Source organism: Haemaphysalis longicornis, unplaced genomic scaffold (assembly GCF_048455015.1).
Source record: "Haemaphysalis longicornis isolate Haplotype H1 unplaced genomic scaffold, Haemaphysalis longicornis Haplotype H1 scaffold_7, whole genome shotgun sequence".
Classification (NCBI taxonomy): domain Eukaryota; kingdom Metazoa; phylum Arthropoda; class Arachnida; order Ixodida; family Ixodidae; genus Haemaphysalis; species Haemaphysalis longicornis.
Genome location: NW_027526422.1, coordinates 23,209,667 through 23,224,978, shown reverse-complemented (window position 1 = coordinate 23,224,978; position 15,312 = coordinate 23,209,667). Strand labels below are relative to the sequence as shown.

Sequence of the window (15,312 nt, the reverse complement as noted above, 5' to 3'; positions counted from 1 at the left end):
GCAAAACAGGGTAAAATCATTCTCTTTTCTCTATGGTAAAACCAATCTAAATCCCAATTGGTGAAAGGTTTGGTAAGTGCATTTTTGGTGAACTACGTCGATGAGGCAGCAGTCATGGTGTATGGGGGGCGCTCACAGATGAAGCCGGAGTATTTAGGTGAGAAGCGCAGAACCAGCCGCCGCCAGTTAAGAGAAGGACGAGGACGAAGCATAGTACGGCCGTCTTCTCAGAAATCATGGCGGGGATGGACTACCACCCGTTTCTTATTTTTCAAGAAGGCGGAAAGGAGGCTTCCCTCTACATTCGTTTGTTAGAGCAAATAATGTTGACTGCCGCCTTTACGGACGAAAGGCAGGCCGGAATGACGGGCTTTTTTCAAGCATCAAAGTGGGACCTGCCTTACTGATTACCAATTGTAGTGTAATGTTGATGTTGTTCAATTTTGTTTAATGTAACTTTCAAAAATTTGAACTGAAATGTTGTTCCCTTCCGGTTCGAATTAGCGAGCTTGTCCTGTATTATCTTTTTCCTGAAGAACCTTGACAAATATGGAGCAATTTCCATGATTTGTTAGGTTGAAAAGTTTTTACCTATATAAACGTCCTGCTGCAGAATTCTCCCGCTTTTTCCGTTTTGTATTCCAAGAAGAACTATCTTCTTTAAAGCGTCCCCTCTGGGTTGCTGCTAATGTACATAGCAGGTAGTGCATTACTCTTCAGGACACGCCGTTCAACTCAAGTGGCGACCTCCTCTTCGTTGTCCCTGTTCAGGCGTCGGACGTGGAGGTTTCCGTCGCGCTGCGTGTCATGGTGGTGCTACTGGGAATGCTGGCCACAGTTCTGGCACTGAACGTCAAGTCCGTGTTCGCGTTGTGGACCCTGTCTTCCGACCTCGTCTACGTGCTTCTGTTCCCGCAGTTCGTCGCCCTCTTCTACTTCCGGCAGCACAGCAATGCATACGGCTCCTTCGCAGGTAATGCTATAGTGAATGAGACGTTACAATGCGCCGGAACATTTCTGCGTGCAGTTGGTACTGGGCTGCTCATGAGCTCACAATATACTACTGGGCCACCGAAGCTAGACAGCTTAGGTGGCTTGTAATATGATGTGAAAAACCTGAGCATCGTTGCTGGCTGAGTTATGTTGCTTAGGTTTGCACTGATGAGTTTAGCGTTGCTGCGTGCATGATGGCGTGACACACGCTAGATGACGAACCGGCCATTTGTCTACCTCTTAGCCGAGTTTTATCTTCAGAATTTCTCCGTGATTCTTTTATCAAGGGTGAAGACTGTGCTTTCCAGCTGGCCACCAGTCGCTGTGGACGCAGACGCTTATGTGCACGCTTGCACTATTGCTGTTGTTGCATTTCAAAACATCAGGTAGAAACTTACCAGCTGAAGAGAGTTTGCGTCATCTAGTGCATCGCGATGCATTCATTCATCTGCGAAGGAGCGGAGGCCAAGCCGGTGCCCAGCTCCATGTTTTGAATCTCCCGCCTGGCAACATTTCCCCCAGAAGTTCTGGCATCGCTGCTATGTCACATCATCATCATCATGAAATCAGTGAAGCTTGATGTCGGGCTAGTTGGTGTAACATGATTTTGAAGGTACGTTGCGCTTGCTTTGAACACAAAGACTTGCACGCCGTCCTCTCGTGAAGGTCTACGTTTTTTCCCGTGCAAGTCTTTGTGTTCAAAGCAAGCGCAACGTACCTTCAAAATCATCATCATCATCATCATCATCATCATCATATTCAAATGCACAGCAAGACGAAGACGTCTCCCAAGGAGCCCCAAATGCTATTATACGGCTCTGCGCGAGTCCGCTCTCTGTCTCCAATTTGCCTATTTCATCCCTCCATGGTGTTATTGGCGTTCCCGTTCTTATAGGCTCGTCTCGCGTTAGCCACCCTGATACCCTTGTGGTCCACCGCTTGTCATTTCGTCTCGCTACTTGACCCGTAACGTATATTTCTTTTCTTGATTTGAAATATGATGATATCTTCTAGTAGAGTTTGTTCCCTGATCCAGGAAGCTCGGTTTCTGTCTGAGCGTGACTACTTTGATCCTTCAATTCACGGCCTCTTTAGCCGACCTAAGTTTTCTTTTAAGTTTTACCGTAAGCCGTCAGATTTCTGCTCTTAATAGCACTGCTAAGCTTTCCCCTCTAGAAAGAGATCGCGCGCTGAACGTTGCCATGAAGTCCCGGAGCAGCCTGTCCGGGCCCATAAATACGGAGCACCCTCTGCTGTATCGCTGGCCTGACCTCCTTGGTGGCCATGTGATATACGGCCTTTGTGGCCATGTGATATACGGCCGCTGAGGACTGAGAAGGCCAAGTTTCATTGATCAGTCATGGGAGGTGGAAGCCAACTGCTACTGCACCAGGCTGGCCAGATCCTTCTCTGGTGAGGAATGGCTGTTTGTGTCCCTAAAAGTCTTTGCAGCGTGGTTCCGCCTATGTAGTTGTTACCCTCAGGTGCCTTGGATGGTGTTTGCTTTATAATCAGCCAGCACTCCATACTTCGGCGCATTCGGGATCTCGAAATCTGAGCCAAGCAAAGCGTGAGCGACGGTCAGGCATGAAATATTAAAAATGAGGAGCACCCTCTACAACGTTTACTTCTTCCAAGATTCGATGCATTTCGTCTAGAGCTTCTGGTTTCGGCTGCCCCATTTCGTTGCTCGGACCCCTGAAATCTGGTAAAGTTTATATCCACACAATTCTTAGTGACTTCACCGCAGCAATATATAATGGTAATCTCTAACTGCTCGGTGTCCACGGCCATTCTGTTGCGGCGAAGTAAACGTTAGCTCTCTGCACCTTAAGCAACGGTAGACAACGGGAGTAGACTTCGTGTCTGTGGGGACACCTACCAGCCACTTCCTCGCCTCGGTTTGACAACGCGTCGTGTGGTGGTACACCTGTCACATCGCAAGTTAAATTTGATAATTATTGCTGTGAAAAGACATTCTCACACCACCTTGCGGCCGAGACGGCGCTGAGACTAAGCCCGCAACCGGGTATTCATACCCCACAGACTTTACGGCAAGATGCGGCACCAGCAAATATCACAACGAAAAGTGCACGAGGTGCACGGAAAAATTACTATTACTTCGAATCGAATAAAAAAAATTTGATGAGATTACCTTTTTCTTTAGAAAACGTGTGTAGCAGGTATACACAGTATTATTGCTAAAGCAAAACGTGCGTTATATAATGGGAGGTAGCTAGAAGAGCCTATGGTGACCTATATCACTCAGATTATAAGATATGATCGGTCAAAGACCGACATTGGTGCGGTTTGTGTACTTGGCCAGGTTACTCTAGGCAGTGTCGAGGCAGGATATAACTAGTGTCGACAAGAAGGGGAGTGAGTGGGTGCGGAGTGTCGGTAAAATAAAATTTTTAGGAACTCGATGAGAATGGCTCGCGGCTGCAAAAAAGGCTGCAGGCGCCTGATATAGAGCAGTTGTAGTGGAAACGCAGTGTTGTAATTGTCACGCAGCAACTTTAGCATGATTTTTCTTAATTTAACACGCGACTATTTGACATTTGGCATAAGCAACATGCACAAAAAGGCCCAAGGTCAATTTCAAGTACGTAAATATAGGAAAATAGAACTGAATTCGGATATGGGGGCAAGCGCATCAAGCTCTTGGTAACGAAGCCTCTACAGTTTGTTTTCCATTCCTTAAACTGCACGTTTACGGCAACCCCGTTTCTGTGTCCTAACGCCATGTCTGCTTCTGGCGTCCTTCAATTAGGGACAGAAGGCGTTGCAGCAGATGTGAAATAGATACGCATGGCGCGGTGCACTAACATGGCACCCCCCCCCAGTGCCCCTTCTCTGTAGTGCACCGTGATTGGACAATTATAACTATGTGTCAATACTTCCTTTGCTTCAGGCGTCCGCACAGTGCGCGCAAAGAGCGACGTGACCCTGCCGTTCGGCGCCCTGTTGTACATTTGAACACCACCGTGATCAGATGGCTGTTATTTCCCCACCGGCTCCCAACACTGCCTCGACGGCTCAGCTACCGAGCCTCTATCTAACGCGACACGCGAGGATTTTAATTTGGCGCTGGTCGGGGTCGTGGTCCGCAAGGCATGGGGGTACCATCGCGAAACTGAGACACTTGCTGCTGGCAGCTGAGCCCATACGTCGGCAAACTCACTCATGAGTGCACTCACACACACCCCACTCACCACTCACGAGTGAGTGGTGAGTGTGCCTCACCGTCGTTTTGGCCTGGTGAGTGCGAGTGCGAGTGAGTGCGAGCGCCACTCACGGAGAGCCCCGTTCATCATCCCGAGTGCGAGTTCCACTCGCGGCGAGCCACGCTCAGCACTCGCGAGTGCGAAAGCCACTCCCGGTGAACCCCACTTACCACTCGCGAGGGCGAGTTGCACTCGCGTTGAGCCCCACTCACCACTCGCGAGTGAGAGTTCCCCTCGCGGGGAGCCCCGCTCACCACTCGCGAGGAATGGGAAGTAAGGGCAGTATTGCAAACGATCAACAGCAATTCAGCAGCCGGACCCGACAAGGTCACGAACAAAGCTCTCCGCAACCTAAGCGATAATGCCATCTCCCCACTAACACGCTTCTACAACAAATGCTGGAGCAGTGGTCGCTTGCCCAAAAGATGGAAGGAAGCGAAAACAGTCCTTATTCCTAAACCCGGAAAGCCTCCTAACATCGACAATTTGCGTCCCATCTCACTCACACCGTGCATAGGCAAAGTTCTGGAGCATGTGCTGCTTAACCGATGGCAATTATACCTAGAGAATGAAGGATTGTACCCAAACACAATTCTGGGTTTCCGAGTGAAACTAAGCACACAAGATGCTATGCTGCTCCTTAAACACGAAGTCATAGACCAATCGACCAACACCCTCGACGACAGAGCAGTCCTAGGCCTGGACCTCCAAAGTGCGTTCGATCGAATCTGGCATTCGGCAATCCTGGAACAAGTATCTCACCTTAATATGGAACAACGGACCTTCTGCTACGTTAAAGACTCCTGTCGAACCGAACAACAATAATCCATGCGGGGGATATCCAGCTCCCCACAAAGTCGTTGGGCAGCGTCGGAACACCGCAGGGTTCGGTAATCTCACCCTTGCTGTTCAACCTGGTAATCATTGACGTGGCAAACAGGCTTGCTGGACTCCCCGACGTCAGGCACACAATATACGCCGACGAAATCACCCTGTGGGTGACGGGGGGCAGCGATGGCCACATAGATGCCGCCTTACAACAGGCAATTGACGTGATAGAAAATCGGCTGAGAGGTACCGGTCTAATCTGCTCTCCCTCAAAATCTGAACTCCTCATCCTACCACCACGAGAGAAATGCGCCAGTACATCTGCGACCACAAGCATCACCCTTCGAACAAGAGACGGGACTGCAATTCCACATGTCAAGACCCTGCGTGTCCTCAGGCTTCATCTGGACGGGAACAGAAGGAACGGGTCCACCATCAGCAAACTGGAAACAAAGGTATCGGCAGCCACCAGACTCATCCGAAGGGTGTCCACCCGATACGCAGGCATGAGGGAAGCAAGCCTCCTCCGCCTTGTCCAATCCTTTGCAATCAGCCATATTGCATACATCGCGGCCTTCCACAATTGGAAATCAGCCGAGCGCCAGAGGCTCGACGCAATCATCCGCAAGACGTACAAGGCAGCACTGGGGCTATATCCACACACCAGCACGGACAAGCTCCTTAAGCTAGGCATACATAACACTCTAGATGAAATAGCAGAAGCCCAGCATACAGCGCAGCTTACAAGATTATCGCTAACAAGAACGGGACGCTACATACTGCAATGGCTCGGCTACCAAAATCAAGCACTACAAGACGACAAGGACCATGTATCACTCCCACAGGACCTGCTCCGCAGACTCCACGTACCGCCGATCCCCCGCCACACGCACGCCGAACACAACCAAGAGAGAAGGCTCTCAAGAGCGAAGGCACTCACGGCATCGCACGCCAACGACTCGGGAGCATACTACGTCGGTGTGGCCAAGTACCCAAATCAGCCGAACACGTATGCGACAGCTGTTATAGCCGCCAACACCGGCGAACTATACACCGCAGGCAGCGTCACAGCCAAGAGTGTGCATCACGCCGAGGAAATGGCGATCGCACTGGCACTCACAAGTCCGAAGTGTACCACTGTGATCAGCGACTCGCGGACAGCGATCGTGAACTACGCCACAATTCGTGTCTCCCACAGTGCAGTTAGGGTGTGCGGGGCCCTAGCTCCCAAATAAATGACGGTTACTATTAGGTGGTTCCCGGCGCACGCCGGCCCGTTGGGCACGGACAGCAACCGCAACGAGGAGGCGGACCGAGCAGCGCACGCGCTCACCGGACGCGGCGCAAGCTCGAGCCCCCAACTTGCAGAGCAAGAGCTCGACGAAGCGTCGCCACTCACCGCCTATAGGGACATCCTTGAGTGGTATCGAGCTAGCCGCCGGACCTTCCCACCACCGCACCCTCGTCTGACGAGACGAGAAGCGGTCGTGTACAGACAACTACAAACTAATGCGCTAATGACTCCGGTCATTTGTCCAGAAGTGTTCCCAAGCGACGTGTGTGTGTTGTGTAAGAAGGAGAGAGCCACAGCAGCTCACATTCTGTGGGACTGTAGACTACACCCCAGTGAAGCCAATACAGCCAAAACGCTCCCGCCGCTCCTCGCAAGTGCGACCAGAGACAAGGACTACGAAATACAACATATGGCCGTCCAGCAGGTGTTGGGGGCCCTCGAACACCAGCGCCCCGAAACTGCTGCCTCTACTGGAGGCAATGCATGAGTAGGGAGCCGACGACGAGTGGCAGCCCGACACGACGACTAGGCTGCGTCCCAGCTGCCGGGCTCGATAAAGATGTTTGCTCTCTCTGTCTCTCTCTCTCTCCGCTGACCACTCGTAAGCGGCGAGTGAACGCGCGCTCTTTGCGCGATGTGCGGGGCTTACCGCGGTGAGCATCACTCGCTGTTGGCATTCGTCGCAGGAGTTGCTTGCTGTGGCAATTGCTGCTGGCGATATCCACTCGTACGCACAGCCACTAGTTAATGGAACGACAGTCTTTAGCTTCGCGAATATGTGGCTAATCCCCTTTATAATTAAGGCACCGTGGAACCAAATCTCCACTGACCTGTTGATTGAGGAATACGATCTGGATGGACGTCTGACGCCATAATGCGCTGATACTCTCACTGTCATGACTCATTGAGGGGCTGTTGCGCGCACTCTCGCCGAATGATGTTTCTGGCTCGCCGCGTTTTGTGTTTGAATTAGTGTCGGTAACATCGTCGCAATAAAGCGATTGCACTTCCCTACCGCTGAGCGCTGCGATGGAGGCATTAGGAAGCACCGTGGTCTAGTGCCGTAGTACTTGGTGTACATAATTGGCCGGCTTGCTGCAGCTGTTAAAAAATGGCCGGCTGTTCTGGGGCGCAAATTGTGAGTGCCCGTAATCGTTTGAAAAGGTATCGCAGATGTTCACAGATTCGCGTATCAGGATGGCGAAACGGTTCGAATGGGCGAGTTGCGTGTTGTGGAAGCAGTAGCTCATTTTCGAGGCCTTAGCGTATTAAACTTATCAGTATTTGTCATTACTTGTTACGGCGGCGCTCTGTTATGATACTCGCTTTCACGCGGACTTCGTCGTCGTCCGCGTGCCGATGGCGTAGGGGTACTGTGACCCCTAAGTGGTGTGACGAATAGTAAGCGTTCTCGGCAGTCGGATAGCGTAATTTGTGAGTGGGTGAGTGAGTGATTGAATGAGTGCGTGCGTGCGTGTGCGTGTTCACGTGAGTGCATCTACATGCGTGCGCGTGCGTGCGAGTTCGTATGTGTGTGCGTGCGCGCGCGCGCGTGTTCAATTTCATTGGTGTGTGTGTGTGCGTGCATGTGCGTTTGTATGCGTGCGCGTGTATGTGTTCATGTGTGTTGCGTGCGTGTTCGTGCTTGTGTGCGTGCGTGCGTGTGCATGCGTGCCCTTGTGTGAGTGCGAGCGTGCGTGCGTTTGCATGTGTGTGTCCGATGACTTATTCTCCCCGTTATTTCGTATAAACTTTCGACGTGAACTTGCCTCGGTGCCCGCTGCAGGTGCATGACGGTGTAGTTAAGGATGAAGCTGCGGTTTTGCTCTGCGGCTGGCTGGCGCCGTTTAGGGAGGGGGATGAAGAGGAAGGCGGGCGCCAGGCAACTAGTCTCCATGAGGACGCCCGGGCTAAAGTCAGGCGGCGCCGATTTGGCCTGACCACGTGGCGCCGCCTCTCTCCCTCGCTTTGCCTCTGCCAAGCGCTCAAGGCCAAGCGCTCCAGTAGCCTTCCTCCACCTTACCTTGCTTGTCGTTTTCAATCTTTTCGGGGCGGTGTTTTGCTCGACACTCTCGCTCTGCACCCTTTTCACCTGTGATTACTCTTGAAATAAACCGTTTGGATGGTTGTCCAGAGCGAATTTACAGCGAAATTTTAGTGGCGCGGATAGCGCGCTTCGAGATAGGAATATTTGCGCGCGCCAGCCAGTATTTTGACAGATGGCAACAGCTATTCTAAGCTTTTCTTCCGAACTGGACTATTTCTTTTAGGTTTGCCGCCGCTGTGAAAATTTTCAGTGTTTCTTTTCTTTTGTAGAATCTGAATGAAATAGCGTCGACAATAATAAAAAGTATGATGAATGGCTTCAGGCAAATTTGCAAGAATTACTTCATTTCGTATAAGAATCCATCGACGATTACCGCTTTGAAAGTGACATATCAAGATATGTGCTCATAATAACCGAATGCATACTTAGGAAAAGGGAGACCCCATTCCTGAGAAAGGTAAATTTTAGCTCAAATCAGTAAGTATTTCATGCCCGAAAATATTTGTACGTGCGTGTGAGTGGAGGAAGCGAGTGGTGATTGCGAGTGAGTGTGAGTGGCCATTGCAAGTGGTGAGTGCTAGTGCGAGGGAGTGTAAGCGGCGAATGCGAGTGGTGAGCGTGGGCGCGGATGAGTGCGAGTGGTGAGCGTGAGCGCGAGCGAGTGTGAGTGGTGGGGATGAGTGGTGAGCGTGAGCGTGAGCCTGAGTGAGTGCGAGTTGTGACGACGAGTGTTGAGCGTGAGCGCGAGTGAGTGCGAGTGGTGAGGGCGGAGTGGCGAGCGTGAGTGGGAGTGAGTGCGAATGGTGATGACGAGTGGTGAGCGTGAACGGGAGTGAGTGCGAGTAGTGAGGCCCGAGGGGCGAGCGTGAGTGCGAGTGGTGCGGACGAGTGGAGAGCGTGAGCGGGAGTGAGTGCGAGTGGTGAGGGTGGAGGGGTGAGTGTGAGCGCGAGTGAGTGCGAGTTATGAGAGCGGAGTGGTGAGCGTGAGCGTGAGTGAGTGCGAGTGCTGGTGGCGAGTGGCCAGCATGAGCGCGAGTGAGTGTGAGTAGTAAAGGTGGAGTGGCAAGTGCGTTAGGATAAATATATTTTTTTGAGTGAGTGTGAGTGAGTGGCATCCAGTTTTGCCGAGCTATGGCTCAGCCTCTCAAAGGACTTAGGAATACGCAACCTTGCCATGCCGTGTATTTGGCGTTTGCAGGCTTCACGGTCGGGTGCGTGCTCCGCTGCCTGTGCGGCGAGCCTCTGCTGAACGTTCCAGTCACAGTCCAGCTGCCTTTCTACGACGAAAAGCGTGGCCAGCAGTTCCCATTTCGCACTGCGTGCATGATTGCGACGTTCCATGTAATGCAGGGATTCTCCTTCCTGACCAAATGGGCATTCCAATACGGAATCATCCCGGAAGAACTGGATGTCTGGAATTGCTTCGCAGAGGACGCACCGATGGTCGACCTGGCGAAGGCACGAAGTTCTTCGGCCGCCATCTTCTCGGGCACCCCCACGGCACCTCCGACGCCCATCAGTTTCGAAGTCAGGCCATCGACACCTCCTGACGGCGATCAGCAGCAGCCAGAGCAAATGCCTGCTTCAACAACAATGCTTCCACCGACGTCTGCGGCTTCCCCCAGTACAGACAATCCGGCGCCGACGATGGCATACGACCCGTCCTCGAAGTTGGTGTGGGACAGTGCTGGAAGTATTTCCACCGCTACCCGTGCTAGGAGCATCCGAAGAAAATCTACGAGGAAGTCTTTGAGCGTCCTTGATACGGACAATCCGATGCCCACGACCCCCTACGGTAGGTCTGCGACCGACAGCGTCGGAAGTAGTTCCGCCGCCAGACGTGCTGGAAGCATCCGGACACGCTCGGCGTCAAGAAAATCTTCTACAAAGAAGTCTTCGAGCATCCCCAATACCGAGAACCCGACTCCGACGACGCCCTGTAGCAGGTCCTCAAAGTCTGCGGCCGACACCGCAAATACTTCCCCCGCGATGACTCCTGCGGGCATCATGACGCCCGCAGTAGTCGAAAAAACCCACGAAGAAGCTCATATGAAGAAAAAAAAAATCCTCCGTCGACAAGATTGATTCAAGACGTTCTGCGATGAAGATAATCGGAAGAAATCGGTGTCCCTTTAATTACATCGTGCGTTAGTAGATTCGATTTTTATTCCTTATTACATTGAACAACTGGTTAGGCTCTCCTCAGTTCTGGTCAGAGTCGTGATTGAATTTTGTGGAATCTCCGCAATAGATAAACCTTGAACTACGCGAGATACGCGTCCCCTGCAGAGAATTTTTTTTTGGGGACCGTTTTAATTTTTCTATTAAACAGAAACTTACAAATGTATCTATAAATATGGCGTCATTGAGCATGTTTCGCAAGACCTTTCCCTAACTTATTAATTCACCAAACTGTTTTTTGTATATTTGAGTGCGAGCATTTAAGATTTAGACATGCATTCCCGTACAAACTTGTTATGAAAAGCGTTTTGAAAGGCGCCTCAGCGACATATTTGGGACCTTAATAAATTCTTTTTTTTTTATCTTGAAGTGTTCCTTTTGACTCCGTGTTTACTAAGGTATGCCATAGCCATAAACGTATTAAAAAGGACTGACACATTCGGTCCATGCCCGTCTTTTCGAACCAGAAGCGTAAAATTGATAAACTTGTGTATATCCCGACAATGCTTTTCTCAAGGCAAAGGAAACACTCAGCAAATTTAATGGTCACTGTTTTTAATGGTCACTGTTGCATCTCCCGGAATAAAACGCTTTTGTGTTTAAAAAATGCACAAATTCGCCCCAAATCAGGAAGGAGAGATGTAAAAACTGAACGAAGACTGGCTTTTGTCCATTCGCTGTAGAGCTGAAATACATTCGCCACGGCGTTGAGTAAATTATGGTGGCAATGTATCCTCCGACAACGCGTCCACACGGGCGGGGAGGGAACGATTTTCTATACAAACAAGAACACGCAATGTCCTCTTGTACTAGTCTCGGAGCTCTTTTTGACCATCACAGCTCGTTTCACGACAAGCAAGACTCCCTGCAAACACTCGAGCCTTTGGGTATCGGAAACCCGGCGCGCACAGTTATCCGCGCGAAAAGGGAGTTCAAACGACGCGCCCCTTATAGCCGAGCTAAAGCAGTACATGCGCCAGAAAGAGCCTGCGCCGGGACGGCATGAAGAAAAAGAGGACGTGAGTGAAATGTTTGTGTATCCAGAAATAAAACACTTTCGTGTTAATATGTTTGTAATTGTTACGTGGCGGCATAGCAATTGACCTGAACCATGGTTGAAGAGGAAACGATGCATTGACAAGGCAGAACGATCTATTTACAGTATTTCCATGGCGGCTATTAGCGAGCCCGCGCAAGGTACGCGCCAGCCACGTTATCGTCGTCGTCTGAATTGCGTATTTGGGGCATGTTCTTACAGAGTCGCGGTGACGCGTGTTTCCAAATGCTTCGCTGCACAGTGCACCCACGAGACATGTGTGATGTCACTGAGCACGCTATTCTTTTCAGCGCCTGCTAAAACCAGCCACCGTTCTGGCTAGGTAGCCTCGACGTAGAGCACTGGTTACTGGCGCTGACGGCTTGAGGTCGTGCCCCAGCAAGTCCGTCTTAGTTTTTTTTTTTTTTTCATTTTCTACTTTTTTTCCTAAATTTAACTTTTTTCCTTAACTCAAATCTACACGTCGTTTTTTGTTTATCATGGTGAGTTGGTATGTTTTAGGAAGCTTTAGGTTTGGGTTTGGGGTGCAGCCAATGACCACGTTGAATTACCGCTCTCCATCACGCGAACAGACATGCCACATGAGTGCTCTGTGCAGCGAAGCGTTTGGAAATACGCCTTCTTCTTGAAGCAGTGCAGAACGTGCAAGCGCTGCGGAAGCCTCACTTCCTCGAAGATAACCGTGGCCACGTATTAGCCCACCAGGAGGGTGACAGGCATAGACACACGCCGGTCAGCCCGAAAGGCAACCGCTGGCCGGACTCTTCGTCGTACGACGGTAGCTTAATGGTTACAAGAATGTTCACCGACGGCTCGTCGCACAGGAGGCGGAAGGCAGAGCCCAAGACGAAAGCTGCAGATGTGGGGCAAAATGGGCACGCGTGCGATTCATGCGGATACGTAAAACGACACCTTCAGCAGGCTGCAATGCCGGTCTCCGCGCTAAGACACACCAACCGGGATGCTGGAATCACATCAGACAAGCACTACCGCCGCGACGAGGTGGTGAAGCTACAGTCTCATTTTGCATTTGCTCAGCGTGGCCAACGCCGCCTGTATAATACTGCCGGTCGCGTCACCCGCCTTCCAGTGGTAGCAGTAAATTGGCCTAGTTCAGCCGCTCATCCGTATTTTAGCGCGCAAAAGTGGGCTTCCTGATGCGATGCCCGAGGGTACCTTCACGCACGCGCGGCTCTAGCCGCGGCGCTCGCATCGAGGCACGCTAGGCCATCGCCTCTTGTATAGGAGGCGATGGCTAGTCATCCCGCCTCACGCCACCATTTGAGCTTCACACGCGGTTTGACGAGCAGAAATCGAGAAAACATCGGCGCATGGTTGCGCCACCTTGCAAAACCTGTACACACCCCGTGAATTGTGGTACGTAGTTTCCGCAAAGCGGCGCTGCCAGTCGGGCGACTCCCCGAGACGGGAGCGCCTCTGTAGCTTGTGCGTGTGAAATGGCAAGTGGGAGGAACAGCGAAGTGGCTGTTTGGTCTTTTTAAGTGCGAATGCACTTTATAAGCGACCCTGAATTCCGGTGACCGCCGTCCGTCCACATAGCAACAGCTGCGGGTGCGCGCGCTCCTCGTCTTCCTTGGCAACGGGGGGAGATGGGCGCGCGCTGCCTGGCCGCTGACATGGCACATACCCACGTGGGGGATTGGCCAGGAATCGGGCGTGAGAAGGGCTAATGCACCCGCTTAAAGGAGTACTGACACGAAATTTCAAAGCTGAGATCCGCTTTTTAAATGGAATACAACGAGCACTGTAATAACAGTGCAGAGAGTTATGCATTCATTCATTACGCATTTATTTATCGCCTGTGAAGCACCGACGCTTCACAGGCGATGAAGCGCCGTACTGGCGGGCTCCTGGTAAATTTTGACTATCTAGGAATCTTTAACGTGTGGCGAAATATCTGATACAGGTGCGTTTTTCCGTTTTGCCTCCATCAGAACAGCGGAAGCTGTGGCCGGGAACCAAACCCGCGTCCTTGGACTCAGCTGCACAACACCTAGCCGCTGAGCCACCACAACGGGGTTGAAACTCGTACTATGTTAGCAAGAATCACCCTCCTGTACAAAATAGAGCCTTCCCCCACACTCCCTCCCCACCCCTTAAGAGCCACACAAAGAATTTGCAGTGGCTTAGCTCGGCTATGCCAGGATACACGTAGCGTGAGCTAAAGGTTGAGCCAGTTATCCTTAGGTTTCCTGGTTGTCTAGGATTAGCTGATTATCATGCTTACTGCTGCTAAAACGATTTCCAAGTCATTCCAATCCAATCCGGTCGACTCCAGTCCTGTACAATCCAATCTAATCCAATCCAATCCGGTCCAGTCCAGTCCAGTCCCTGCTCCTCACGCATGCGCAGCACGGCTCTCCAGTAGCCACGCGAAACGGCTATCAAGCGGCTCCGGCGCAGCGTCATACTTGGCTACTGCGCAACGGAGGCGCACAGCTGTCCACGCGCCAGCGCCAGTGCGTGTGCGGCGGCTTAGACGTCACTCCTCTGGAATACGCAGACCGGCGAATGAGCAGACCCAATTTTCTACACACCCGTACTCCAATTAGATTGGATCGGTAAATACAATTTAATCCAATCCAATCCAGTGCTTCTCACGCTTGCGCAGTACGGCCCTTCAAGGTCCACGCGAAACTGCGCAACCTTGGCCAGTGTAGCTTACGGTCAAAATATGAGAAAGGCACAGCATTCTTAACGGCAGGCACAGTAGTCGCCAATCGCGACAGACTACATCGCATATGAAAAATGGGTTGCTGAGACGAGTGGTTAAACTGTCGCTGCTAAGTACAGCACTATTTCTTAAAAATAACACTTTTACTAGGGATCATATTCGGCAATAAAAGAACTGTCCCTTGAAAAATTTCCCCGCATTTCCCCGAGGGGAAGAATGTGAAAGTGCGAATGCACGAGTTGAATTTGCGCGGTTCGGTAATGTTCGCGAAAGAGAGATCACACACACACACACACAACTACAAAGAAAGAAAGATGCACTTATTCACAGACACCTATTTGTGTTGTCGTTGTACTTCATTGCTAGAGCGGATCTCAGCTTTGAAATTTCGTGTCAGTACTCCTTTAAGCGGGTGCATTAGCCCTTCTCACGCCCGATTCCTGGCCAATCCCCCACGTGGGTATGTGCCATGTCAGCGGCCAGGCAGCGCGCGCCCATCTCCCCCCGTTGCCAAGGAAGACGAGGAGATTCCTGGCCAATCCCCCACGTGGGTGTGTGCCATGTCAGCGGCCAGGCAGCGCGCGCCCATCTCCCCTCGTTGCCAAGGAAGACGAGGAGCGCGCGCACCCGTAGCTGTTTCTATGTGGACGGACGGCGGTCGCCGGAATTCAGGGTCGCTTATAAAGTGCATTCGCACTTAAAAGACCTGGACACCGACCTTCCAGCCGTATCGACCCACCGAACGCCGTTCGGAGTTGACAATCTCAACCTTGCGCTTCCGGGCGCATCACACCTATACAGGCTCCGCTCGAATTGCGTTCGTCGCCATGCAGCGTGCAACGTAGTTAATCCCCCGGTTTCCTTGCCGGCCTCTGTGCAGACGCCCATCAACAGCGGCATGTGGCGGTTGGCCACGGAAAGTAGCATGACGAGGTAAGCGGCGGCATCTTTGTTGCTCTGGTCTGCACGTTGCAGCTTGGACGGCGCGAT

The 15,312-nt window shown here is 51.6% G+C and overlaps 1 protein-coding gene across 1 annotated transcript; it reads left to right on the top strand.

Moving 5' to 3' along the window:
• The first annotated feature begins 779 nt into the window (after positions 1–779).
• On the top strand, positions 780–10,821 carry LOC144147291 (uncharacterized). Its single transcript, XM_077679389.1, has 2 exons — positions 780–973; positions 9,588–10,821. The coding sequence occupies exons 1-2, from the start codon at positions 808–810 to the stop codon at positions 10,472–10,474; spliced, it is 1,053 nt and encodes a 350-aa protein (XP_077535515.1). The 5' UTR covers positions 780–807; the 3' UTR covers positions 10,475–10,821.
• Positions 10,822–15,312: the final 4,491 nt, after the last annotated feature.